We start from the raw sequence: 26,989 nt of genomic DNA on the forward strand, positions 1-26,989 counted from the left end.
GTTTTAGTCCAAAACCTTTTTATTGTTTTTATTCTTAGTTTATGATATTTCCAAAGGATGTTGTAGACTTTAGATACTGTATGCAATTTAATTTTTGGTAGATGACAAAAAGGAGGCTAGTGACTAAAGTTGTTGTATGAAATGCAAGATGTGTTACATGTGCATGGCGAATCGGGTCGGGTCGGTCACAATTAACACTTACCCTTCGTCTCTTTCTGTGTTTTTATATATAAATATAAAATAATAAAGAAAACAGAAAGGCACAGCATTCCTTTCCCTTTGTCTCGTGAATCACTTGGCTTTCTCCGCTGCCACCAACCACCGCCGCCTTCTTCATCCCCTTCTCCCTCTTGTAAGCCCCTTTTACTCTCTCTTCATTGCCTTTCTCTTTATGGATTCTCACATCTCCTATTCGTGCAACACTCTGATCCGTTCTTTTTTAAATGATTTTGTCAACCCTTTTTGTTACCATGCTGTTTATTTAACTGTTCTTCAGATCCTTAGGGAACTTGCTTATTGTTTTCCATCTCTTTTGCTCTTTTTTCTCCCCTATAGTATTGGGGGTGTGTCTTTCATGCAAAGGAAAAATCTTTGTTTATTTCTTGATGTAATTATGTGGTACTGTTACAGTTGAAAGGTCTTTGATTTTCATTGTTTTTGTGTTTTTGGGTCAAGTGTGTGCATGTGAGTGTGGAGTTTGAGCATAGTTTTGTTTGAATATTTGGAGCTTCGAGTGAAGAGCAGAGAGCTACCAGCTTGCTTCTTCTCATACTGCTCCATAAATCAAATGGCCTCTTTTTATACAACGGAATGGAATCACTTCCATCTTTTGTGTAACTTTTGTATCTGGCTTAAATTCATGCAACATTGCAACATGAACCTGATTTGCCATTTGCTTTTAGGATTCAACTTTTTTTTTCCTTACCTTGCCCTCTGTAATTTTAGATGCAGCTGTGCTTTACCCTGCTCTCTGGGAATAATTTGAATTTTTCTTTTGCATGTTGACTGTGCTTGCTACCAAGTTGTAATTTGATGCCATAAATATGGACAAATCATTATGCTTATGTCATATGCGGTGTCTTGTTATGTTTTTTTTATAGTGAAATTATCAAAGGATCCTAGAAACGACAGTCCTTGTTTATGCCATTTCTTAAAACAATTTTTATGTAATGATACCAGAGTTTGTGTCTTTGTGAACATCAACATTGTTAATTGCATACCCATGCTTTGGTACCTACTTTCAGATTTTGTTGTTTTGAGGAACAATGCACCGTATTACATATAGCAATTATACAGTTGCACTTAATATACAAGTTTAGTCTGGTGTTTTGCATCTAATGAATATATTTGCCTAGAAGTGTTAATCTTATTACCTTTAACTGAACTCAAATCGGTTTCAAGTATATGTATATATTGTTTGAACTTTGCTTTGTGCTTGATAACTAGTCCATTCTGTAAGAAGTTAATGTTATATGAATGAATTTGTTTTCAGGGTAGTCATGGCAACCCTATCAACTGTGAATCTTTCCCCACAATGCACGTTTCAAACTGCAATCCCAAATCGATCCAGCACTGCCATGGTGAAGTGCCCTTCCTTCATTGGGTCGGTGAGGAGTGTTTCCAGATCATTCGGTTTGAAGTCGTCCCATTCATCCAGAGTGACTGCCATGGCTGCTTACAAGGTTAAACTGATTGGCCCGGATGGACAAGAGAATGAGTTTGAGGCCCCTGACGACACTTATATCTTAGATGCAGCCGAGAATGCCGGAGTGGAGCTCCCTTATTCCTGCCGTGCAGGAGCATGCTCCACCTGTGCAGGCAAGATTGTCTCTGGCACTGTGGATCAGTCCGATGGCGCGTTCCTCGACGAGAATCAACTGAATAAAGGATTTTTGCTAACCTGTGTCTCCTATCCAACTTCAGATTGTGTGATTGAAACTCACAAGGAAGGCGATCTATACTGAGAAATGGGGACTGGGAATCGTAGCTAGACTTTGCAGCCAAATTTGCTTGTTCTGCTTTATCATCATAAAACCTTTGTTTTGGGGTTATTAGTGACTTGGGATATGTGTGTTTACTACCTCCTGTTGGAATTTAAATGTGATAACTGATAAGTGTTACTATAACTCTAGTTGGATTTTTCGTGTTTGGTGAATTTCAAATGTGACAAAAAAGAAAAATCTCGTTGAGTCACCAGAATGTCCTATGACCAATGAACTCATAAATTATATATTGAAAGTGTTTCTTCAACTGCAGAAATTAAAATGACTTTGTTGCTCCTTATCGAAGCCTTGAAGGCCAATATCTAGTTAAGAACTAGTGTTGTTCAAATAAGTATTCCTAATGATGAGAAATGGCATCTGCCATGTTATGAGTTATGACAACAATAAAAGAATGATGTAAAGAGATGGAGATCCGAAACACGTGCCATGAGCCGTCTTTCATGGTCATGGAGGGCGTGAGGTGTTCAGTTTCAAGTTTCAACATTGAGCATGTGATGTGATGTCACCACTCACTACTCACTTCAAGTATACGTATGTTGACAAATGTGTAAATACTAAATACTTTACAATTATTATCATTACAAAGAAAGTCTCAGCATTCTGTCTATGGCCAATAACAGAGGCCCCTCCTTCTTCCTCACTCTTCTCTTCCATCTACTAACCATTTCAGCTTCATTTGTGCAAATAAGTTCCCTTGGTTTTGGAATCAACTATGGCCAGATAGCCAACAATCTTCCATCTCCATCAAGAGTAGTGCTTCTTATCAAATCAATGAACGTGACTAGGATCAAGCTCTATGATGCTGATCCGAATGTGCTACTCGCATTCTCCAATTCCAATGTCCAATTTGTTGTAGGCCTTGGAAACGAGTACCTTGCCAATATGACAGACCCTTCCAAGGCTCAATCATGGATTCAGCAACACCTTCAACCTTACCTTTCACAAACCAAGATCACCTGCATCACCGTTGGAAATGAAGTCTTCAACACCAATGATACCCAGTTAATCATGAATCTCCTGCCAGCAATGCAGAGTGTTCATGGCGCCCTTGTTAATCTTGGATTAGACCAACAAGTTACTGTCACAACAGCACATTCTTTCAACATATTAAGCAATTCATACCCTCCTTCGTCTGGTTCGTTTAGGCAAGATCTGCTTCAATATATCCAACCACTTCTTGCTTTTCACTCTCAATTCAATTCACCTTTTCTCATCAATGCATACCCTTTTTTTGCATACAAGGACAACCCAAGTGAGGTTTCTTTGAGCTATGTACTATTCGAGCCCAATCCCGGTTCCATCGATCCCAACACCAATCTCAACTATGACAACATGTTGTATGCTCAAATTGATGCTGTGTATGCTGCCATCAAGATGCTGGGCCATACAGACATTGAGGTCCGGATTTCAGAGACAGGTTGGCCTTCTAAGGGTGATACTAATGAAATTGGAGCCTCACCAGAGAATGCAGCAACTTATAATGGTAATCTGCTGAAAAGGATAGAGCAGAAGCAAGGAACTCCTGCAAATCCATCAGTTCCAATTGATATTTATGTGTTTGCTTTGTTCAATGAAAATTTGAAGCCTGGACCCGCATCAGAGAGGAACTATGGCCTTTACTATCCTGATGGCACCCCAGTTTATAACATTGGATTGCAGGGTTTTCTCCCTGAGATGGTTATTGCATCCAGTTCCAATGTAAGTAGATACTACTCCAAATCTTAAGCTTCTCACTTAATTTGTTAATTTAGATTTCCTTTGTTATACCTACATACCTACCTGTCAAAATTCTCACATACACTTTGTTTTGTGCATCTATATCTGATAATTCCATTGCTCTTAATTTGCAGGGTTCTGCTGTTAATTTTCTTGCCTGTATAGTTACATGCTTTATCTCCGCTTGGGAGCTTTTGAGATTGTGACATTCAGAAGGGAAGGGTCAATGTAAACAGGATTCCCGAATTCATATACATGATTCTTTTGACTTTTGAGACAAAAAGTTATTCAAGGTGAGGGGAAAAAATATTATCCCTACAAATTTTTTTCCTTTTAGTTTTTGGTTGTTAATTTCCTTGTAATTTTATTAGCAAGGGAATTGATAGTATTATTTGATGCATTACTATTTCGATTGGAATATATCTTTTTCTTATATTTTATTATATGTTAATTTTAACCAATAATTAAACATTTTTTTATGGATCATATGCCATTTGGCTATATTGAGTAATGATAAATAATCAACACAAAATCATATAAAATTCACATGAAAAAAAACCTTATTCCCTGTTTCATTTGAGTATTTGTGAGATAATATGTGAACCACAAATATATTTTACTATTTCTAAAACTTAAAATAAAACTCTTCTGTTTGTATTTAAAGTGTTTATGATCATGAATATGTAATAATCGTAGTAGTGTAGGATCCATTCTATCTTATCTGCAAATAGAAATGATGATGCAGCTGTGTCTGTGTGAAAGTTCAGTTGGAGGCTCAAAAGGGAAAGCGGTTTCTATGCAACCATTGTATTCTTGACTTTACTATAGAGCTGTATACAAATTTAAACAATACGAAAATCATGTGATGGGAGAGTTTTGGAACCATACTTGAGAAATGCTCTGCCTAAATAATATGAATTGAAGCAGAACCTGTTAATGCTGTCCAATTAGTGTTATGTTATGTAGTAAGTGGATTCTTGTGCCGCCCATAACCACCCCAAGAAAAACCTTCCTCTACTCGTTAATTATTATATGTGTCACATCATTTGGGCACGTATTTTCTTTCAAAAATTTATGGTTGTAGTAATTTTCTATTAAAAAAAATATGATACAAGGGTCTCCAACTTGCAATCATGCATAAGAATGAAATTCTCCTTGTCTTAAGCTATAATAGAGTCCAAATTGGTTGCATGAGATTGGAGGAAAAGAATAGGTTTGATGATCCTCATGCCAGAAATTCAAACCCCACAAGTTTTTGTCCACGATTGTGAACCTTATCTCCGATATGACATAACCTTTCTCCAATAATTTTGTCTTCCCACATAAAGTTAAAATTTTCTGGATCATACCGAGCTGGGGTAGTTGATAATCAATTAACTTCCACAGTGATTCATTCACGTACGGTATTGGAATCAAATCCAGTTTACTAGTTTACCATCGAAGTTGATTAATAGATGATTTCTATTATCTCCAATGTTTTTGTGTTGCATAAAAGACACATGTGGAATATTCTAGAACGTGAGGGTGACAAACAAGTGAGCTGGTGATCGCTTGGTGGGACTGGGATGGTCCAGGCCTTTGAAAGTGAACAGCATTTGCTCCTTATTTCCCTGGTAACAATGCTGTCAGAGAGGATTGAATTGAACAATTTATCTCTGCCTCAATGATCATATGCTTCCATACGTGAACTTTTGGTGAATTCAAGAGGCCTCTTTTTACGCAGATATCTTAACACTTGTCAGTTGTCAGCAATATTAACATTACTAATACCACTAGAGAAGATTTAATGGGTTAACAATTTTTTAACCAATATGTAATCCATAGGTTTTTGTTTATTCTCTCTCCTTCATAAGGGAGCATCTTGAATATTTCTCTTTTCTTCTTATAAAATTATCGGTTAAGAGAAGGAAGTAAAATTGACATGGATGGTAACAATATAGTTGAATTTAGAGAATTATACAGGGGTGCATTCCCCTAGGTAGTGCATATGTAGGGGAAAGGCGTGGATCTTAATGTAATATATATTCATTAACTAATTAATTAATGAGATGATTACAAGAGAGAGACAAAAAGCAGTAGAGATTTTATTATTTTATAATAATTGTTGGAAGGAAAATGAATAACCATGCAGTTGCGTAAAAAGTAAAAAGGCAAGGCATGCAGCATGAACAACACACGGACAACATTTCCACCATCATCCATGCATTTTCCATGAAACCCACTCTTTGCCCACTCTTCGCGCTTCTCCTCCTCTTCCTAGCCACCCTCACTTCACGGGCTCAACTCCACGCTCCTCCGCCACGCCGCCATCCAGATCGCCGATCACAACCTCAACCACGACATCCAGAAGCTCCTCGATGGTAACTTCGCCAGCCAGCTCCGCCTCCGGACCTTCATCTCGTGGCGGCGGATCATCCATCACGACGTCGCCAGCGCCGGAGACAGATCTTCCTCCCGGAGCACCATTCCGGCGACGCTCCGTTCCCCTCTGTTCTACCGTTACTGGCTCGATTTCCGTAAGGCCCTGAACGATTGGGCGAGGAAGAAGCGATTCCAAGCAAATATCATGGATGAGCTGATTCGGTTGGTGAAAGCCCCCATTGACAAGAAAAACGGTATCTTGGATGGGAATTTACGAAAATACGGTTCTTGTGCGGTTGTGGGGAACAGCGGGATCCTGTTGAAGAGTGATTATGGTAGGTTGATTGATTCGCATGATGCAGTGATAAGGCTGAACAATGCGAGGGTGAATAACTTTGAGAACAAGGTTGGGAAGAAGACAACAATATCATTTGTGAATAGCAACATTGTGCACCTGTGTGCCAGAAGAGTTGGATGCTATTGCCACCCTTATGGGCCTCACATCCCCATTGTTATGTATATTTGTCAGGCCGTCCACTTTCTGGATTTCACTGTCTGCAATGCTTCCCACAAGGCTCCCCTCTTGGTAACTGATCCCAGGTTTGATGTCTTGTGCGCAAGGATTGTCAAGTATTATTCATTGAAGAGGTTTGTGGAGGAAAGTGGCAAGATCTTGGACGAGTGGGGGAGTGCCCATGATGGGGCTCTCTTCCATTACTCTTCTGGATTGCAGGCCGTCATGCTTGCTCTGGGCATTTGTGACAAAGTTAGCATCTTTGGATTTGGTAAATCAGCTTCTGCCAAACACCATTATCATACCAACCAGAAGGCTGAGCTCCATTTGCACCATTACGAGGCTGAGTATCAGTTCTACCGCCACCTTGTCGATCGCCACAACCCTATACCATTCCTCTCAGACAACTTCAACCTCCCTCCTGTTGTTTTATATCACTTACTCTTGCCTATCATGTTTTCCATCTTTATCGTGACTGAAATTCTTGGTTAGATGCGTAGATAGCCAGTGATAATTATAAGCTACGTACGGAACAGTGACTCAAGTTTCAAAGATTTGTAATGTCGGAAAAAATTGCGTTGTATGTAGCTAGCGTTGATAAATGATAACACAGCAAGTGTAATTTTTTGTTAGTTGAATATACACTACTGAACGATTAGGCATGCCATATTGCCGATAGATGAGTGCTAGAAGCAGTACTTTTATTAAATTCTGGCCAACATTTAATCATCACAAGAAAATTGAATGATTATATATTATTAGATGTAATTTTATACCATTAAAAATATTATTAATAACTAAAAATCACAAAATTTGCTGGTCTCCTAAAATTTGTCTTGCCATTATATCTACAAGCTTACAACTTGTCTTCTTTTTTATTGTTACTCGGTTGCCATCATATTCACTAAATAACTTCATTCAATGGCGTGTAATCTAGAGAGGGAAACAGCTAGCATCTCTTGTGTGTTGTTTATATAACAAAACATTTATTAATGAGAGAGTGTTGTATTGTATGTAATCCTCAATCCTGTTATGTCATATCATGTATGTTCAACAAAAGAACACTACGTACTACATACTGGTAGAGTTAGAAGGCCATCTACATATTGTGAGGTCAAGAACTTAGCACCCAATACTTATAAACTTCATACAAACTTTTCTTTTTTTAACTCTTTATGAGTCTTTATATTTGTTATTCATTTTTTTATTCTTTATATACACATTCTTTATGCTAAAGTCAATATCCTAATTCCTAAAAAGAAAATTGATTGGAGAAAAAAATCTAAACAAATAAAAGTGTACACAGTACACCAATTTCTACTAGGATTTTTTTTATTTTAATGCAACGTCAAGTATTTTTTTTAAGGGGGGTTATATACATTTTATTTTTTGTTCCGTAAACATTGAAAATGAACATTGTTATTCTTCATTCATAATGTTATTTTTCTATTATATATTAGTTTTAAATTTCTATAACTTCTCTTCTATTATTAAGAAAAATAAAATAGTAAGTTCTGTGAAAAAAAATTCATTATCTTTATTTTTACGACTTTAAGCTTGAAAAAAAAAAAATAAAAGGCAGACGCAAGAGACAGTCCGCAGCCCTGAGAAGGTGGAAATACAAAAAGGAAAATTCCACAGTTTTGGTCTTTTTTTCTGATTCCGCAGAAGAACCTTCTGCGTTTACGCCATCGACAACTTCATCCAAACGCGTTCACCCTCTTTCCCCAATTACATCCTTACAAAACCGAAATCCTCCAAACGAAATCAATCTTTTAGGGTTTCTAACATTCCAATCGCAAAGTAATAATTTTTTTAAAAAAATCCCAAACTTACTTCAAATTCAATCGCACTGCTGCTGTATAGGGTTCCAAGTTCGTCTATGCAAGAGAAACAATAAGAAGGAAATCGAATAGAAGATGTATAGTAATTTCAAGGAGCAAGCGATAGAGTACGTGAAGCAAGCGGTGCAGGAGGACAACAATGGCAACTACGCCAAGGCCTTCCCTCTCTACATGAACGCCTTGGAGTACTTCAAGACCCACCTCAAGTACGAGAAGAACCCTAAGATCAAGGAGGCTATCACGCAGAAATTCACCGAGTACCTTCGTCGTGCCGAGGAGATCCGTGCTGTTCTTGACGACGGTGGGACTGGGCCTGCCTCCAACGGGGACGCGGCCGTTGCCACCAGGCCCAAGACCAAGCCCAAGGACGGAGAAGGAGGCAGCGGAGGTGGGGACGGGGAGGATCCCGAGCAGGCCAAGCTGAGGGCGGGTTTGAACTCTGCCATCATTAGGGAGAAGCCTAACGTCAAGTGGAATGACGTGGCGGGTTTGGAGAGCGCCAAGCAGGCGTTGCAGGAGGCGGTTATCTTGCCCGTTAAGTTTCCTCAATTCTTCACTGGTGACTCTCTCTTGCCCCTACTTTTTTTACATGAGTGGTTCATAGCTAGATGACTAGCTGTTTCTTTAGTTGTTAGAATCTTTTTACTCCAATCCTTAGTACATTTATCGAAGTCAATGGAATGTGATCATGGTTGACAATTCAGAATTTGAACATTGGCATTCCACCATCCTACTTTAAATGTGGTGAATGCTGATGGATGATGATGATACAGAATTATTTCTATAATTGCAATATGCGTTGACTGTGACTACTCTGTAGCAAGGAGGTGTTTATGACAGAATACTGTTGAATTTGTTTGTTTGGTTGCAAATTTGATTGAATATTGTGTGTGTTTGTGTTTATGCGTTATAAGCAGGACATTATTTAGCTTGTTAAGTTTGTTTGTCTCTTTTTATTTCCTTCTGTTTATTAAATGTTAAATTAGTTTTGGCTTTTGCTGTGGCCTATTTTCAGGTAAAAGACGGCCTTGGAGAGCTTTTTTGTTGTACGGACCCCCCGGAACTGGTAAATCATATTTGGCCAAGGCTGTTGCAACAGAAGCTGACTCTACATTTTTCAGGTATACTTATTCTATTAATCTATTATTTCATTTATATATATATATATATATATATATATATATATATATATATATATATATATATATATATGTGTGTGTGTAAAATTTTTACTAAGCAACAGGTTTGTCTTGTGAAAGTGCATATCACTGATTTTAGACCTACATTTGTTTAACTTGTTATCTGTTTGGCCTTTCAGGCCTAAATTTATCCAGAGCTTTTGGTTACATCTTAGAAAACTAATAAACCCTGCCTAGGTAAAGCCTTCAATGAATCATTTGGTCATGGTAGTGCATTTGAGAAATGTTAGGTTCTTTTCCTTTTATGGAATCATGAAAATTTAGCCACTATCCAACCTCATTTTTCTTCCTGTTTTCAGTACCCTATCAGGCAGTGCTGACCATTCATAGAAAAATTATTGCATTATTTTCCTATTCTCCTCCCTCAACTGCCCCTTTCTTGGCAACGGGTGAATTTCTTATGTGCATTGTGCTATGTTGGTTTTCGAATTCTACCTTTCCTGATAATAATTTTGTATATAAATAGTTTTTCTGGATATTGTTATTGTTTTGTGTCCATATGTTGGTTTTTCCCGGTATGTCTTTAACATGTGAATTTTTCTCCAGTGTTTCTTCATCGGACTTGGTTTCAAAGTGGATGGGTGAAAGTGAAAAGCTAGTTTCAAATCTTTTCCAAATGGCCCGGGATAGTGCACCTTCTATCATATTTGTTGATGAAATAGATTCGCTATGTGGTCAGCGTGGAGAAGGCAATGAGAGTGAAGCTTCTAGACGTATTAAAACTGAACTTCTGGTGCAGATGCAGGTATTAATTTTATGGTAATAAGAATAATAATCGGTTTGCTTGCTGAAACCTGAATTTTATTGTTATAAACATTGTCTCCTCTGTCAAGTTTTTTTACACAAAACTAGGTCATAATCTCACAGAAGGTTGCATATACCTCTAGATGATTCATTCTTCATTTTTTATTGAAGTAGTCAATGTTGTTGAAATAAGGTTGTTTTCTCCTCTCGCGCCTTATTGATTTGACTTTCTTAATGGGAATTACCATTGTCATGCATCCTTATTCCACAAAAACTGAATAGTTAAGTTTCCAATAATTTTGGTGTCAGTCTCTTTTATTTTTGGCTTTACTTCTGAAGCTAATGTAATTCATCCGCCTTACACTGTAGGGTGTAGGAAACAATGACCAGAAAGTTCTTGTTCTTGCAGCAACGAATACACCTTATGCTCTTGACCAGGTAAGAGTTCTCTTTTCTTTTTCATTCACCCCCATATTCAAGCAATGTGGTTCTGTTTTGATTAATCAACTCATAATTTCAGGCCATAAGGCGGCGTTTTGATAAGCGTATATACATTCCACTACCAGATTTGAAAGCCCGCCAACACATGTTCAAGGTAAGGGCGCAATATATGTGGTCAATATATTTATTTATGAATGGGTCTTACTTATTATGTGAACTTCACAAATGATCCTAGACTCTGAGTATATTTTTTATGGCTGATAAACTGAGCAGGTGCATCTAGGAGATACACCTCATAACTTGACCGAGAGTGATTTTGAACACTTGGCACGCAAGACAGAGGGATTTTCAGGTTCAGATATATCTGTTTGTGTAAGTTTGATTTCTGTATTAAAATCTGGTTGCAGTTATCTTTTCACTTGCATAATCTTGTTATCTTTTCACTTGCATAATCTTAATAAGTATATGACCTGTTCTTCAGGTGAAGGATGTTTTATTTGAACCCGTTCGCAAAACCCAAGATGCCATGTTTTTCTTTAAGGATCCTGAGGGTATGTGGATCCCATGTGGACCAAAGCAACAGGGTGCAATACAAATCACAATGCAAGACCTTGCCGCAAAAGGACTTGCTGCTAAGGTATTCTAGAGCTGGCATGTTGTATATTTTGATGACATTAGAAGTTTAGAACTGTATGCCTTATATTCTTTAGCGATAATTAGAGAAGTGTGATTCTTTATGTTCTTTTTGCTATCCAGATCCTTCCGCCACCTATATCGAGAACAGATTTTGACAAGGTGCTTGCTAGACAAAGGCCTACTGTAAGCAAAGCTGATCTCGACGTACATGAGAGATTCACAAAGGAGTTTGGAGAGGAGGGTTAATCGTGATGGAATTTCACTTTGGAGATTCACACCCGTTTAAGCATATTATGATTTGTAATTTACTTAACCATTGGAGCAAGTGAAATGAATCTTTTTACATTCAGTTCTGGGGATGATTAAATCCCCAATTCTAGGGAAATGGATTTATAAAAGCGGATACTCATTTTGCTTCTCCTGAATTGTGTATAAGAACAGAATCTGAAATGATCAGAAAAATAACTTGCGTGTGATTCTGGTTTTGTACTTGCATTTGCATGTGTCGGTTCTAAAGAAATGCTTGGGAAGACCAAACTTTATTGTGCTAGAGAGAGCATATATTGCAAGGCAAGTTAAGACCAAGACATGGAAGACCTAAATAGTTAAATTATCTTTGATATCTGCTCCAATGGTATGAATTGCAATTAGCAAATACCGAAACTTGGACCAACTTGATCGTTTTAACTTCTTGGACTTCTCAATTTAAAAATAGAGTGAATGGGGTGGGGATTTGTTTTTTAAGCCAAGTTGAAGTTTATTGATTATTTTTTATATGTATCAGATTAACGGAATAATTTGCTCAAAGAATAAGGTGGTGGGTTGGACAGTAAACTTAAGGGGAACAAAAATGGATCACTTTGGATCTGTCAATTTTCCTAAATCTAAAATGAAATTGGCCAATCTATCGGTAGATTTATTTGTGATTTTTTTAAAGGGATGAAACAAATGAGTGTAAGCTCAAAGTAAATGTTATTTACAAAAAAAATTTCTCATGTAAACTTACCAAAAAAAAAATTCTCATTTAAAACCACACCCGAAGAAGCAGCTATTATCATTCTCTGCATGCAGATAGCAGAATTCATATATCATAGTACTTATCAGTTGTACATAATTAATCTTTTGGTCTGTAAGCATGCACATGTAGTTTAGTATATCCCAATAGTATATCTTTGGCATAAAATAAGATTCATCCAAATTTCATATAAAATTTATCCGTTGTATTATTGCCATTTAAAATTCTTCCAAGTGTTGCTACTTCGAGCAATCCCATCTTCTGTTTTTTAAAATTCTATTTTACTTTTTCAAAGAATCTCAATGCACTAAAGTATAAGCAGAAACATATGATCAGCCGGCAAATAAGATTTTATATATCTTGTATGCAAAGTCCTTTTTGCTATAAGAATGTTCGAATGAGCTATCAGAGTCACCATTGCCACCGTTATCTATCTCTTGTAGTATCATGGGGTGTTCCAAAGTTTTCAGTTTCATTCTTGTGCTATTAATTGAATATACTTTGGTGAATGGATCCACCCCCAAGGTAAGTAGCTCTCCATGCATATATTTGCTTCCTACGTGATGTGCTGCATGCAAGTCTACAACCTTTGAGCCTTGTTTATTTTATCCTCTTCTTCAATTCCCTTCTTTCAAAAGTCGACTGTCGCTCATTATATTTTTTCCATACTTCAACCTGGTGAATGTATTAATGTTTCTTTTGGGTGCATTTGCGTGTTATGTTTTAAGTCACTGTGTTCTTTGGTTCGTGATTCATTGTATTGAAGTGATAGTAATAGACAGATAAAAGAGAATTGAAGTTAACCACTTCTTTTAAGACACAATTTTGGCACTTTAAGGAACATTATGATATATCAGTTACGTTTATTAGTAAGAGAACTGCAATTCCTACTAATGATGAATATGAAATTCTTAACTATAAGTATAGATTCTCTGGTCAAAATGATGTATACAATAGAAGTTGCAGAACACTATTCCTATTACCTGGTGTATTAAAGCAAAACGTTCATTGGTACAGCATTATATAGTTTACATGGGAGATCAGTCACACCCCAATTCAGAATCAGTCATCAGAGCCAACCATGAGATGTTAGCATCAGTCACTGGAAGGCAAGGCACCTTTGACAGATTAAATTATTAACTATAACTGCTGGTGTTCATTTTAAGCTTTATCAATGTGTGCCAACATTTGAACACAGGCTAAAATGTTCTCTTTCATTCAATTCTCAGTAGTCTCGGCGAAGCAAAAGCAGAAGCACTCCATCATTACAGTAAAAGCTTTAGAGGCTTCTCGGCCATGCTTACTCCAGAGCAAGCTAATCAACTTCAAGGTAATGTTACAGTTAAATATCATATTTAGCCTATGTGGAATCTTTTAACCGTTGATGTATGTTTCTAATTGTGTTACAGAACATGAATCAGTGGTATCAGTTTTTGAGAGCAAACTGAATAGGCTCCACACAACACATTCTTGGGATTTTCTTGGATTAAACTCTGCCTACACAGGAAGCCATGTGGCACTGGATTGGGCATCGGATGTCATCGTTGGTGTGGTTGACTCTGGTATTTACTTTGTCTGATTGTGTCTCATTTCATTTGGATTGCAATGAGTTAACAGCTAACATTGGCTTTCAGGTGTTTGGCCAGAATCAGAAAGCTTCAGGGATTATGGATTAGGCCCTGTGCCTGAGAGATTCAAGGGAGAGTGTGTGACTGGTGATAATTTCACACTAGCCAATTGCAACAAGTAAGAATACACATTATTCCATAACACTTGGGAGGTTAGCAACTCATGTCATCTCATATGGAGTTTGGACATTTTCAGGAAAATCATTGGTGCCAGGTTCTATTCAAAAGGTTTTGAAGCAGACGTTGGTCCATTGGAAGATGTGGTTAACAGGCAATACTTCCGGTCACCACGAGACAGTGATGGACATGGAAGTCACACAGCCTCCACCATAGCAGGATCCATTGTTGCTAATGCCAGTTTACTTGGCATAGGCAGAGGAACTGCGAGAGGTGGCGCGGCAAATGCAAGGCTTGCCATCTACAAGGCCTGTTGGTTTGGATACTGCAGCGATGCAGATATCCTGTCTGCCATGGATGATGCCATTCATGATGGTGTTGACATTCTGTCACTCTCCTTTGGCCCTTCTCCTCCACAGCCCATTTACTTTGAGGATGCAGTCAGTGTTGGTGCATTCCATGCATTCCAAAATGGCATTCTTGTTTCTGCTTCCGCTGGAAACTCCATCTTCCCAGCTACTGCCTGCAATGTTGCTCCTTGGATTCTCACTGTTGCTGCTAGCACCCTCGATAGACAATTCAGATCAGATATCCACCTTGGAAATTCAAAAGTTTTGAAGGTGAACTCAAAGGCACAAAATGTTTCTAAGGCTAATGCCTAATGTAACAGTAATTTATGTGCCTGCAGGGTCTGTCTTTGAATCCAATAAAAATGGACAACTGGCATGCTTTGATATATGCAAGTGCAGCCGCAGCGCCAGGAGTTCCAGCAACAAATGCAAGGTATCTTCTTCATTAGACTACTTTGCATATAGAAATGTAAAAAAATTGGTTTGGTTTCTTCTGTTACCAGCTTCTGTAAGAACAATACTCTAGATCGTAGCTTGATAAAGGACAAAATTGTGATCTGTACAATTGAGAAAGTCACTGAGAACCGAAGATTGAAGGCTATGGTAATAAAGGAAGGTGGAGGAGTTGGAATGATACTTATTGATCACAATGCCAGAGACGTTGGCTTTGAGTTTGTGATCCCAGCCACTCTCATTGGTCAGGATGCCTTAGAGGACCTTCAATCATACATCAACACAGAGAGGTCAGTTTTAAACTACCATAACTTGCACCATTCATTCAATTCTTATCTAAGCTCCACTCTCATGGTTGCCTCAGGAATCCCATTGCTAGAATCTATCCGACAAGAACTGTTCTTGATACCAAACCTGCACCAGAAGTGGCAGCTTTCTCCTCCATGGGGCCCAATGTAGTAACACCAGATATTATCAAGGCAAGTTTGCTGAAATGTGTGTTCCAATCTGCATCCATCTTTGTTTTGAGTTTGCTAAAGAGTGTATCCAACTACAGCCTGACATCACAGCACCCGGGGTAAATATTCTGGCAGCATGGTCTCCGGTAGCAACCGAAGACACGGTGGAACAACGATCCCTGGACTATAACATCATTTCAGGAACATCAATGTCGTGCCCACACATTTCTGCCGTTGCTGCAATTATAAAGTCTCACTATCCCTCCTGGAGTCCTGCATCCATAATGTCTGCAATTATGACAACATGTGAGTTTCGTTTATTACTCTCACTTCTTGCTTCTTAGTTTCCATCCATGACATGATTTGTTCAATGTCACATACAGCAACTGTCATGGACAACACTGGTCGTGTCATTGGAAGAGATCCCAATGATACTAAAACAACACCTTTTGACTATGGATCTGGCCATGTTAACCCACTTGCATCACTGAATCCAGGACTAGTATATGATTTTAATACTCAAGATGTTGTCAAGTTTCTATGTAGCAATGGAGCATCAGCAGCACAACTGAAGAACCTCACTACTGGAGGAGAATGTGAGAAAGATCCTAATCCTACAGCTTCATACAACTTCAACTACCCTTCCATTGGTGTGTCCAAATTGAACGGCAGTTTATCCGTGTATCGGACGGTTACCTTCTACGGCAAGGAAGCAACAGTGTACTATGCAAGCATTGAAAATCCAGAAGGTGTGAATGTTACAGTTACACCATCTGAACTGAGGTTCATGAAGGAAGGGGAGAAGGCAAGTTTCAGGGTTGATTTGAAGGCATTGAAGAAGAGCAATGGCAACTTTGTATTTGGTGGCATCACATGGAAGAATGGCATACAGAGGGTTAGGACTCCCATTGGTCTCAATGTAATCTCCACTTCCTATTATTAACATACCATCTATGTCTTTTTACAAATTTGTGTATGAATTAGCTCAAAATTATATCATGCTCTCTATTTTAAAAGTGATTGCTTCAATTTAATTTAAGGTTATGCTAGATAATCAATGACTTTTTTAAATAATATGAACAACTACCAATAAAATAAAAATACACTACACCTCTAAATTACTCATCTAAATCTTAATATTAGAATACTCATTCACACAGTTAGTGAAATGAACATCCAATATATCTATTGAGGAAAAGTCTAGGGGCCAGCAGTTTTATTGAATTTTGGCCATGTAACCAGCAGAGGAAGGTGAGCCATTGGATGAAATTTCACACTAATCTCACACCATCAAATCATTATTCATGACTAGTTGATGGCTAAGAATCACCAAAATTGCTGGCCCCTAGCATTGCTCTATCTATTGTTCATATTGTTCATTAATATTGTTAGTTACTTGTACTTTTCTTTTAATTTAATGTATGGATTAATATTTATCCATCAGTATCCATAATGGTCTTTTTCAAAAAGTTGTCCTACGTTAAAGTGGTCAAGAACCCTCAATGTCTGAGGTTGTGGAGAGCAAAAACTTGTTTCCCAAATGGAGTTGGGCATAAACCTTGGTACGTAAGTCGGATACACTCATCCCTGGTTTTTGCGGTCTGCTTATATGGATATGGGCTACTTGTTGGACCCATTTTTGTAAAATGCCTTAATTAAATTATAGCCTTTGTTCTTTGGATCATGAACAACTTCTATATAATTTGTTAGTAAATTACTTGATATTTTTCATACATGACATATTTGATTATTTCATGAATATTAGTTCACACTTCTAAGTTAACTAAAATATAAAATGTAATTGTTGCTTTCAAAGTGTTACTATGGTTCAATCCAACCAATTGGGAGAGAATCAATAGATTCTTTTTCGGGAGCGATTCATCCTTCCCGAACGCAGCATACAATTATCCACTGTACTGCGCTCTCCAAGTGTGCTTGTTCCCCCTTCTTTCTTATCATGACAAATCTTTGTGAAAAATTTCCGATGAGAAGAAAAAAGAAGGCGTTAAGAGACCCTCCTAACCCCACCCTAGACATTCTAAGATCCTTTTTCAAACCTGCTCCCATTTCGAGTTAAGAGATAGATAAATAGACACATCCCATTGCACTGATCGGGGGCGTTTGTAGTGACTGAGGGGGTCGAAGACCAAGAAGTGAGTTATTTATCAGCCAAGCATTCTATTCTTCTTACGGCTAGATCCAATCTCCTAGTCCCTGCGGAAAGTAAAAAGAATTTAAAGTTCTTCCTTTCGGAAAGGGAAGATTAGGAAAATCCTATTGCAATTTTCTCCAGACTCCCGGAAAAACATGAAAAAAAAAGTCTCGAATGGTACGATCCTGCCGTCACCCCAGAATGAAAGGGGCGATCTCGTATGGATAGATTTATACATATTAAATCTTAATGGATAAGAATATTCTAAATTCTAGATACTATCTATATTAGTATATAATATATATTACTATATTAATAGTATATATTACTATATTAATCTATTAATATAATTACTGTAACTGTAATAGAATTTTTACAAATTCAAAATAATAATAAATAAAAGAAATGAAATATATATATTTTTTTAATTTTATTTTAATAAAAAATTTGTAATAATTGAATTATGACATATTCATTATGTTCGGAATAGCAAATTCCAAACTGTTAATAACTAAGATCCTATTAGTTTTGTCGATTTTTAGCAAATCGATGGTAGTTCGATTTTAATGGTTTGAAAGCGAAACCAACTCCTCTTTTTTGCGAGTACCAATTTTTTAGAAGTGCATTAAAGATCATCGAATTAAACGAGATTTAAAGAAAACAGCCGACAGAGTATAAACTAAAGATTTTAAAAATAAAATTAGCTGAAATTGAAATAATTTGATTGAATTTAAATAAAGCGGTAAATTGCCTTCAATTGAATCAAAGGACTTTTCGACATGGAAATTAAAGATGCTGAAATGTAAATTTGGTGAAGAAAATAAATGATATTCAAAAGATAAATTTGCAAGAAAAGTAAAGTTTGCGAAAAATGTAAATGAAGAGTAAAAACAAGTGGAAGAAACTTTACAGAAAATTAACTCGAAGTAGACTCAGAAAGTCTCTGAAATGTGAGTGTGCGTGAGTAATTTTTGAAAAAAAGTTCCAACATTTGTGACTTCGAACCTTCTAGTATTTATAGTCATTTTCCTAACTGAGCAATTCGAAATGAAAATCCCACATGTGTGAAAATGCAAGTAACTGTTTCCGCTCTTTTGTCTGATCATGTAACAGCTGTAGAATAATCTTCAATTTCAAAAATCTTCGATCCTTTTGCTCGAATAACTCCTCGATTTGCTAAATTAATCGAGCTCTCACTCAACATCCTTAAATATGTCTCTTTCAACACCAACTTCTCTTCCAAAAGGTCACTTAACAATTTGAATAACCTTCTCCTTCGAATTTATTTATTTTTAACTAACACTATGATTCAATTCTTTCTTATCAACAATTCTACTGTCAAATTCTTTTACAAATTAGATTGTGACTTTACAACAACAACAAAGCCTTGTCCCACTAGTTGGGAATGTCATTGAATTCTGTCATATATATGATGTTTACAAAAAGACTGTTTACATGTAGATCTCTTTGACTACCTTATGGATGGTCTTCTTAGGTCTTCCACTGCCTTTCATCCCTTATCCATATTCTATCTCATCCATCCTCCTGACTGGGTGTTCTATCGATATTTTTCTCACATATCCAAATTACCTGAGACGCGATTCTACCATCTTTTTCACAATGGGTGCTACTCCAACTCTCTCCCTTATATCTTTGTTCCTTATTTTATCCAATCGCGTATGACCACTCATCCATCTCAACATCTTTATCTCTGCCACACTTAACTTATGTTCGTGCTCCTCTTTGGCCGCCTAACACTCCGTACCATAAAACATAACCCTTCTTATAGCAATGTGATAGAATTTACTTTTAAGTTCTAAAGGCACTTTTTTGTCACTTATAGATCAGATGCACTTTGCCATTTTGACCAACTTGCTTGGATCCTATGATTTACATCCTATTTAATCTCTCCATTATCCTGTATGATGCACCCAAGATACTTAAAATTTTTAACTTTTTGTAGGATGTTTTCTCCAATCTTCGCCTCTATATTATGATTTTCCTTTCTCAGACCGAACTTATATTTCATATATTCCGCCTTGCTACAGCTTATGCGCATACCATACACTTCTAGAGCTTCTTTTCAGAAGTCTAACTTCTTATTTAGGTCTTTCCTTGACTCTCCCATAAGGACGATATTATCGTAAAAAGCATGCACCATGGCACAGGTTCTTGAATGTGTTCTATGAGTACTTTTAAGACTAATGTAAAAATGTATGGACTTAAGGATGATCCCTAATGTAATCATATATCAATAAAAAATTTATCTGTCACACCACCTTAAGTTTTTATATTAGTTATGACCTCATCATATATATTTTTAATTGTACGAATATATTATTTATTTATTTTATACTAGTGTCAATACATTAATTAATAGATTAATGGCTTACTTTAGAAGCAAAAGAAACCACTTGTACTTCCGCCTTAAAAAAGCAAAGTAGCTCAGGCTTTTTTCATAAAATTTTCATGTTGCTAGCGCTTTATTTTTAATTATTATTTGAAGTAAATTTCACTTTTAAAGAACCAAATGTTATAAGCAATATTCTTATTGTAATTGTATTTATACATGAAGGGTTAAGATTTATTAGGAATGTCCATTGATTAATTAGATTTGGATCCAGCTTTAAAGGCCATCGAGCCTATTTTAACTTGACATAAAAAGTAATTTAAAATAAACTGAGTATTACATTAAATGTTACAAAGAAAAGATATTTTAGTATCCTAATTGATTGGAGCCGTAAACTACAATAGAAGCAGGTGTCATGAATATTAAGAGGAGGGGGGTTGTGAGCGTCATTTATGATGTTGCTGAATTGGGTGATAGGGGTTGGAGCCTACTTTGTCTTTTCATTTTGTGTGTACTAGATTTGAAGTCAGATAAGACGACTTAGTCAGTGGTTTGCATTTTATAAATTATAAGTGTTGCATAGATTACGAAATCTAATGTTCACTTCACAAGTCATGAAAAATCATGTCTTGTCTTGTCTTGTCTACATTAACTCTTTAAGGTTGCCAATCCCTCTACTTCATCACCGCCCTTGCCATTTCCAATCCTCAAAATTAACAAATTAAGCTGGTGTCTTAATAGATCAACGGTACTAATAATAATACTAATTTTATTGTTATTGGTTCAATTAAAGTCAAAGATTTTCTTAACAATCAAACGGCAAACTTAATTTTCACCATAAGAACAAGCTAAGAAATTATATAACAAAGAAAGGTGATATATATATTGCTCCATGCAAGACATTGACTATGATAACCTAGCTTGCAGCTACTATACTACTCACTTAGTCACTTGTTTGTGAAGTTGCATTGTATGTGACCCAATTCTGTAATATTTAAATTAAATTATTATTATATGCATCTGATCTTTCTCCCTCACATTGATTAAACTACTCGTTAATTAATTTATGTGTTGTGTAGTACAACCAACCACCAAGTTAAAAAATATGTATCATTGTCCAAAAATACAGCTTTATTATTACCACCTACTAGGCTACTACACGTATACATACTCCCATAGTAGTCCTTAAAAGATCACATGCCTTCCTTTAACTTTCTTTTCACTTTTCACTTCTTTAACTAATCAACTCTCTCCTCTCAACTGGCTGGGCTTGCTATATATCCTTCTATGCATACACCCATTTATTCTATTTCACATTATAAAGTCTACCTTAAACTAAAAGTTGTATGTAGCATAGGCCTAACATAGATGGCATATCTGTATGCCTCTCAACTAAAGCTGGATGTAGTTTAAAATCTTATAGTGTGTGTGAGTAGTGTATAATGATAAAAAAGGAAAAAAAAACTAAAAGTTTTATAAAATAAATTAATTACTATATATTTTAAAAACTATTAGAAGTCATCATAATTTATTATTTATTGTCATCACTTATAGCTATCAATTTAATTTTTTTAGTTTGTAATCTAATAATATATTTTATTTTATATATTTTAAAATATTGATAACTAATTGATAACTAAAAACAATAAATTCTAATAACCTTTTAGCATTCTTGATATTTTTATATATAAATACATGTTATTATTTAATTTATTTTTAATATATTTTATATTTTAACCTATATTCTATACAAATAATTAATTTTTTACCTATACATAACATAATGATATCATTATTAATTATCAATTAATTTGTCATGATCCAAAATGAGCCATAACCGGCGCTCAAGAAAATAATCTCATAGCAAGCCTAATATACTCAAATATAAGTTGAATAAGAATGTTACAAATATTTTATAAGTTCTAAAATAAATAGTTATACACTTTTAGCAAAAGTTAAAATAATTAAGAATGATTGGATCCTATCTGTGATATATGGAGCATATACATCTAGGAACTCAACAAAGAATAGATAGATTGCAGATGGTTACTCTTGAATAGAAAGTTTCACATAGTCAAGCATTTGTTCTTGAAAAAATATTTTTAGAAAAAGGGATGAGTTTTGCAACTCAGTGACTAGACAATATATGCTTTTATTACTTAAAGACCAAACATTTAACTTTTCAATTGGTCTCTTGAAAACAATCTTTGATATATGCTAAATAATTATTATAGATTCATTGGAGTACTCAAATCGAATTAGATTGCAAAGGGATGCAAGACTGAATAGAAAGACTATGCTACTTCAAAAGAGACATGGTAAGATAAGCATGATAGATTGTAATTATCATAAAGCTAAAATTCTACTTCTTTTATCTTTAATACTACTTTCATAATATATATTCATAACTCAGCTGATTCAAACATTTAATATATATTCATTTTTCTTTTTTTTATAATATAAAGTGCTTGATTTACTATCTCTAATGATTACAGGAGCAAGTACATCTAATTCAAATTTAGATACTAAAGAATTAGAAGAAGTGTGCATAGCTGAAAAAGGAAGACACCTGAGACAAAGAAAAACATTCTTGAAGGAATTGGCTATAAATCTTTCAAAAATTTTTGAAGAAGTTGAGGATATTACTGAAAACACGACTATATTAGATGATTCTGTGCAAATTGAATACCCAGCCATATTCGATGTTGCTGAGAATACAGGTAATCTAAGAAGTAGCAATATCAGCAGTTTATTATTTACTATTGTTATGCTTTTTATAAACAAAAAATTATCGTTTAGTGTTCAAGTTTTTAAAATTCAAACTAAGATATGGTTATATATTATGATTTTTGTATTTGAACATTGATATATTGTAATTCTTATTGTTTGATTAGTGTGCATATAAAACTTAAACCTTGAGGTTGGCACAAAAAAATTGTATTATATGATCTCATCTTTTTAATCTATAAATTGCAGTATTCGGTAATCTTTTATAAATATTATTTTTATACCTAACATGGTGAAAGAAAGATATATTTTTATATAAAGTATTTTTTTCAGATATAACTGAAACATAATTTATTATCTTGGTGATTATTAGATGTGATAGATATTGGTGACCCAGAATTTTTTTGTCGGCATTGCGACGCCATGATGTGGTATGAGGAGAGATCAGAAAAGTCTAAAACAGGATCCAATATTGAGTTCTCAATATGTTGTATGCGAGGGAAGGTACAATTGCCGTTTTTGCAACGTCCACCTCAGCTCTTGCAAGGTTTATTATCTGGAGCAGACCAGAGAAGCAAACACTTTAAGGATAATATAAGAACTTATAATAGCATGTTTTGCTTCACGTCCCTCGGAGGTAAAATAGAGACCTCTATCAATGATGGGACAGGTCCTCCCCAGTTCATTGTGAGTGGACAAAACTACCACAGAATTGGAAGCTTGGTACCAATTGAGGGACAAAGACCAAAATTTGCGCAGTTATATATTTATGATACAGAAAATGAGGTCTCAAACAGGATAGAGATTTTCAGGTTTGTATCATGCATTCCAAACTGATTAAAAAATTATTTAGGTAGTTCGTACTTTGATTTTGGTTAATTATGAATACTAATATTTTTCAATTGATGTTTTATACAGTTCAAGAACAAACAAAAACAACATTGACCAGTCCTTAGTTCTAGATCTCAAGGACATGATCGATCAACATAATGTTCTTGCTCACACATTTAGGATAGTGAGAAACTACCTGAATGAAGGAGATATCGCAAATATAAGACTACGGTTGTACCGAAAAAGATCAAAGGATGCAAGAGTCTACAATTTACCATCTTCTAACGAGGTCGCAGCTCTAATAGTAGGAGATTTTGATTCTGGAGATGCAGGGCGTGATATTATAGTTCAATTAAAGTCTGGACATCTGCAAAGGATTCATGAGACACACACCGCATTTATTCCTCTTCAGTACCCTATGATGTTTCCTTACGGTGAAGATGGCTACCAAGAAGACATTCCTTTGCGAGAATCTCATAGGGCTGATGAAAATAGAAAGAGACAGCGTGTGAGTTTAAGGGAGTTCATAGCATTTAGAATACAAGAGAGAAAGGTCGAGTATGCAACCATTGTCAATGGTGGAAGATTATTTCAGCAGTTCTTGGTTGATTGCTTTTCTATGATTGAAGCACAAAGGTTGACCTACTACCGAAACAACCAAACCAAGGTGAGGAGTGATATATACAAAGGGATTCAAGATGCAGTTGTTAGGGGTGAGACACGTGCTTCTAAAGCAGGTAAGCGTATCATCCTACCTGCGTCCTTCACTGGTGGCATGAGATACATGTTTAATAATTGTCAAGATGCTATGGCAATTTGTAAGAAATATGGATATCCAGACCTCTTCATCACAATGACATGTAACTCAAGTTGGCAAGAGATTGGCAGGGTTAACAATCCAAGGAACTTAAAGGTTGAAGACCGACCGGATATATCGTGTAGAGTATTCAAAATTAAGCTTGACATGATAATCTCGGATCTTAAGCAAGGAATTCCATTTGGAGTGCTAGATGCAGGTATTGCTCATCATCCGACCTTATTTTTAGAGAAATATTCATTTAGATTGTTATAAAATAAATGGCAAAATATTTTCTTACTTAACGTATTGTTGATTTTTTATTATCACCCTTAATTTATCAAAGCACATACATAAAATAGATAGTTTAAATATAACATATAACTTTTTTTTTGTCTTTTTGGTATAAGGGATGTATACGGTGGAATTCCAAAAAAGAGGTCTACCACATGCTCACATTCTTTTGTGGTTAAGTGGAGACCATAAGATAACAACGACAACTCAAATTGATCAATTAATATCTTCAGAGTTGCCAGATCCTGCTCAGCATCCAAAATTATTTAGAGCTGTATCTACATATATGATTCATGGACCATGTGGTAGAGCATTCTCAAAATCTCCCTGCATGAAAGATGGGTACTGCACCAAATATTATCCCAAGACATTCAGTAAAACCACAGTTATCGATGATAGTGGATACCCATCATATAGAAGACGAGACACAGGGGTGGTTACTGAGAAGAAGGGAGTCCATATGGATAATAGGAATGTGGTTCCATACAATGCATATCTACTGATGTCTTATCAAGCGCATGTTAATGTAGAGTACTGCAACAAGTCGAATGCTATCAAATATTTGTTCAAGTATGTGAATAAAGGTCCAGACAGGGTAGCAGTTGGAGTTACAAAGGAAGCTTCCAGTGGAGAGGATGCTCAGGTTATTGATGAGATCAAACAATTCTATGATTGCAGATATTTGTCTGCATGTGAGGCTGTGTGGAGAACCTTAGCGTATGATATTCATCAAAGGTGGCCTTCAGTGATGAGATTAACCTTTCATTTGCCTGGAGAGAAAAATATCATCTTTAAAGATGATGACAATCTTGAAGAAATCGTGGAAGAAGAGGAAGGAAAATGTACAATGTTCTTAGCATGGATGGAGGCCAATAAAAAATTTGAAGCAGGTCAAACTTTGACGTATGCTGAGTTTCCAAATCAATTTGTTTATGATAGAGAATCAAGGGTGTGGCATCCACGCAAAAGAGGGTATTCTATCGGGAGGTTAAATTATGTTCCACCGGGTACAGGTGATATTTATTATATGAGAATTTTGTTAGCTGTTCAGAGAGGTTGCACAACATATGAGTCTATTAGGACAGTTAATGGAATTACATATTCTAGCTTCCAAGATGCTTGCTATTCCATGGGACTACTGTGCGATGATAGGGAATTCATTGCAGCTATTAATGAGGTAGCTGAACTTGCATCTGGTCATCAATTGAGAAAATTATTTGCGATGCTACTGATATCTAATAGCATTAGCAACCCAGAGCGTGTTTGGAATGCAACTTGGACATTATTGGCTAATGGAATACTATATGAGAGGAGAAAAGCTTTGAAAAACCAAGGTATTTTACTATGTCTTTTTTTATATATCAAGATTGTATTCTCTTATTATCTTTATTTTTATTAAGAATATTAATAATTTTATTTTAGAATTATTTATTAAATATTTCATAAAACCACTATGTGCTTTTTCTAGGACTAAGCATGACTGATGACGAATTGAAAAACCTCTGCCTTATTGAGATTGAGAAGATACTCAACAGCAATGCGAGATCTTTAAGAGACTATCAATCAATGCCATATCCTGAGATGTCTCATGTTCGCCTTTTTCAGAATAAGCTAATAGAGGAGGAGTTAGCATATGACACAAATGAGTTGACTCATACAAACTTATATACAGAACAAAAGATGACTCATGAGCAAAGGTTAGTATTTGATGAGATACTCAATGCTGTTGTTACAGACTCTGGTGGTTTTTACTTCGTTTATGGGCATGGTGGGTGTGGTAAGACATTTATTTGGAATGGACTTTCTTCTGCTATTCGGTCTAGAGGAAAAATTGTTTTAAATGTCGCATCCAGTGGAATTGCTTCTTTACTCCTACCTGGTGGCAGAACGGCTCATTCTAGATTTTCAATACCCATTACAATTACTGATGAATCTACTTGCAACATCAAGCATGGCAGTTTGAAGGCTGAGCTGCTCATCCAAAGTAGCTTAATAATTTGGGATGAAGCTCCAATGCTCAATAAAAATGTGCTTTGAAGCACTTGATCGGACGCTCAGGGATCTTATGTCAGTTACCGATCAACATAAGATACATCAACCATTTGGTGGTAAGGTTGTTGTTCTAGGAGGTGATTTCAGACAGATACTTCTGGTGATTCCGAAAGGAAGTAGACACGATATATTGGCATCCGCTATTAACTCATCCCATCTGTGGTCATTTTGTAAGGTTCTGAAACTGCATACGAATATGAGGCTTCTAATGTCTTCTTCGGATCAAGATGAAGGTGAAATGAAGAGATTTGCTAATTGGATACTTGATGTTGGAAATGGAAATATTGGCTCTGTTGTTGGTGATGAAT

The 26,989-nt window shown here is 36.0% G+C and overlaps 6 protein-coding genes across 6 annotated transcripts; all 6 read left to right on the forward strand.

Annotated features, from left to right (window-relative positions):
• Positions 1-59: 59 nt before the first annotated feature.
• Positions 60-4,204, forward strand: LOC112784688 (glucan endo-1,3-beta-glucosidase 14). The gene is made up of 3 exons (XM_025827984.3): positions 60-352; positions 1,493-3,701; positions 3,854-4,204. Exons 2-3 carry the CDS (start codon positions 2,610-2,612, stop codon positions 3,923-3,925), a joined length of 1,164 nt encoding a protein of 387 aa, XP_025683769.1. The 5' UTR covers positions 60-352; positions 1,493-2,609; the 3' UTR covers positions 3,926-4,204.
• LOC112784696 (ferredoxin, root R-B1) lies at positions 1,500-1,964 on the forward strand. The gene has a single exon (XM_072233757.1). The coding sequence runs from the start codon at positions 1,500-1,502 to the stop codon at positions 1,962-1,964; it is 465 nt and encodes a 154-aa protein (XP_072089858.1).
• Positions 4,205-5,730: 1,526 nt separating the features above from the next.
• LOC112792798 (beta-1,6-galactosyltransferase GALT29A-like) lies at positions 5,731-7,224 on the forward strand. The gene has a single exon (XM_025836174.2). The coding sequence runs from the start codon at positions 6,286-6,288 to the stop codon at positions 7,084-7,086; it is 801 nt and encodes a 266-aa protein (XP_025691959.2). The 5' UTR covers positions 5,731-6,285; the 3' UTR covers positions 7,087-7,224.
• An 889-nt stretch (positions 7,225-8,113) lies between these two features.
• On the forward strand, positions 8,114-11,934 carry LOC112784706 (protein SUPPRESSOR OF K(+) TRANSPORT GROWTH DEFECT 1). The gene is made up of 8 exons (XM_025828004.2): positions 8,114-8,997; positions 9,454-9,559; positions 10,184-10,382; positions 10,751-10,819; positions 10,902-10,976; positions 11,096-11,194; positions 11,304-11,459; positions 11,579-11,934. The coding sequence occupies exons 1-8, from the start codon at positions 8,514-8,516 to the stop codon at positions 11,702-11,704; spliced, it is 1,314 nt and encodes a 437-aa protein (XP_025683789.1). The 5' UTR covers positions 8,114-8,513; the 3' UTR covers positions 11,705-11,934.
• Positions 11,935-12,920: 986 nt separating this feature from the next.
• On the forward strand, positions 12,921-16,543 carry LOC112784715 (subtilisin-like serine-protease S). The gene is made up of 12 exons (XM_072233758.1): positions 12,921-12,998; positions 13,312-13,419; positions 13,491-13,582; positions 13,703-13,803; positions 13,883-14,035; positions 14,108-14,188; positions 14,225-14,838; positions 14,907-15,001; positions 15,072-15,311; positions 15,386-15,500; positions 15,578-15,785; positions 15,863-16,543. Exons 1-12 carry the CDS (start codon positions 12,921-12,923, stop codon positions 16,420-16,422), a joined length of 2,445 nt encoding a protein of 814 aa, XP_072089859.1. The 3' UTR covers positions 16,423-16,543.
• Positions 16,544-22,466: 5,923 nt separating this feature from the next.
• On the forward strand, positions 22,467-26,666 carry LOC112792799 (uncharacterized). Its single transcript, XM_029297540.1, has 7 exons — positions 22,467-22,701; positions 22,958-22,963; positions 23,082-23,520; positions 23,627-24,555; positions 24,746-25,471; positions 25,643-25,963; positions 26,098-26,666. Exons 1-7 carry the CDS (start codon positions 22,467-22,469, stop codon positions 26,664-26,666), a joined length of 3,225 nt encoding a protein of 1,074 aa, XP_029153373.1.
• Positions 26,667-26,989: the final 323 nt, after the last annotated feature.

This window comes from Arachis hypogaea, chromosome 3 (genome assembly GCF_003086295.3).
Source record: "Arachis hypogaea cultivar Tifrunner chromosome 3, arahy.Tifrunner.gnm2.J5K5, whole genome shotgun sequence".
Taxonomy (NCBI): domain Eukaryota; kingdom Viridiplantae; phylum Streptophyta; class Magnoliopsida; order Fabales; family Fabaceae; genus Arachis; species Arachis hypogaea.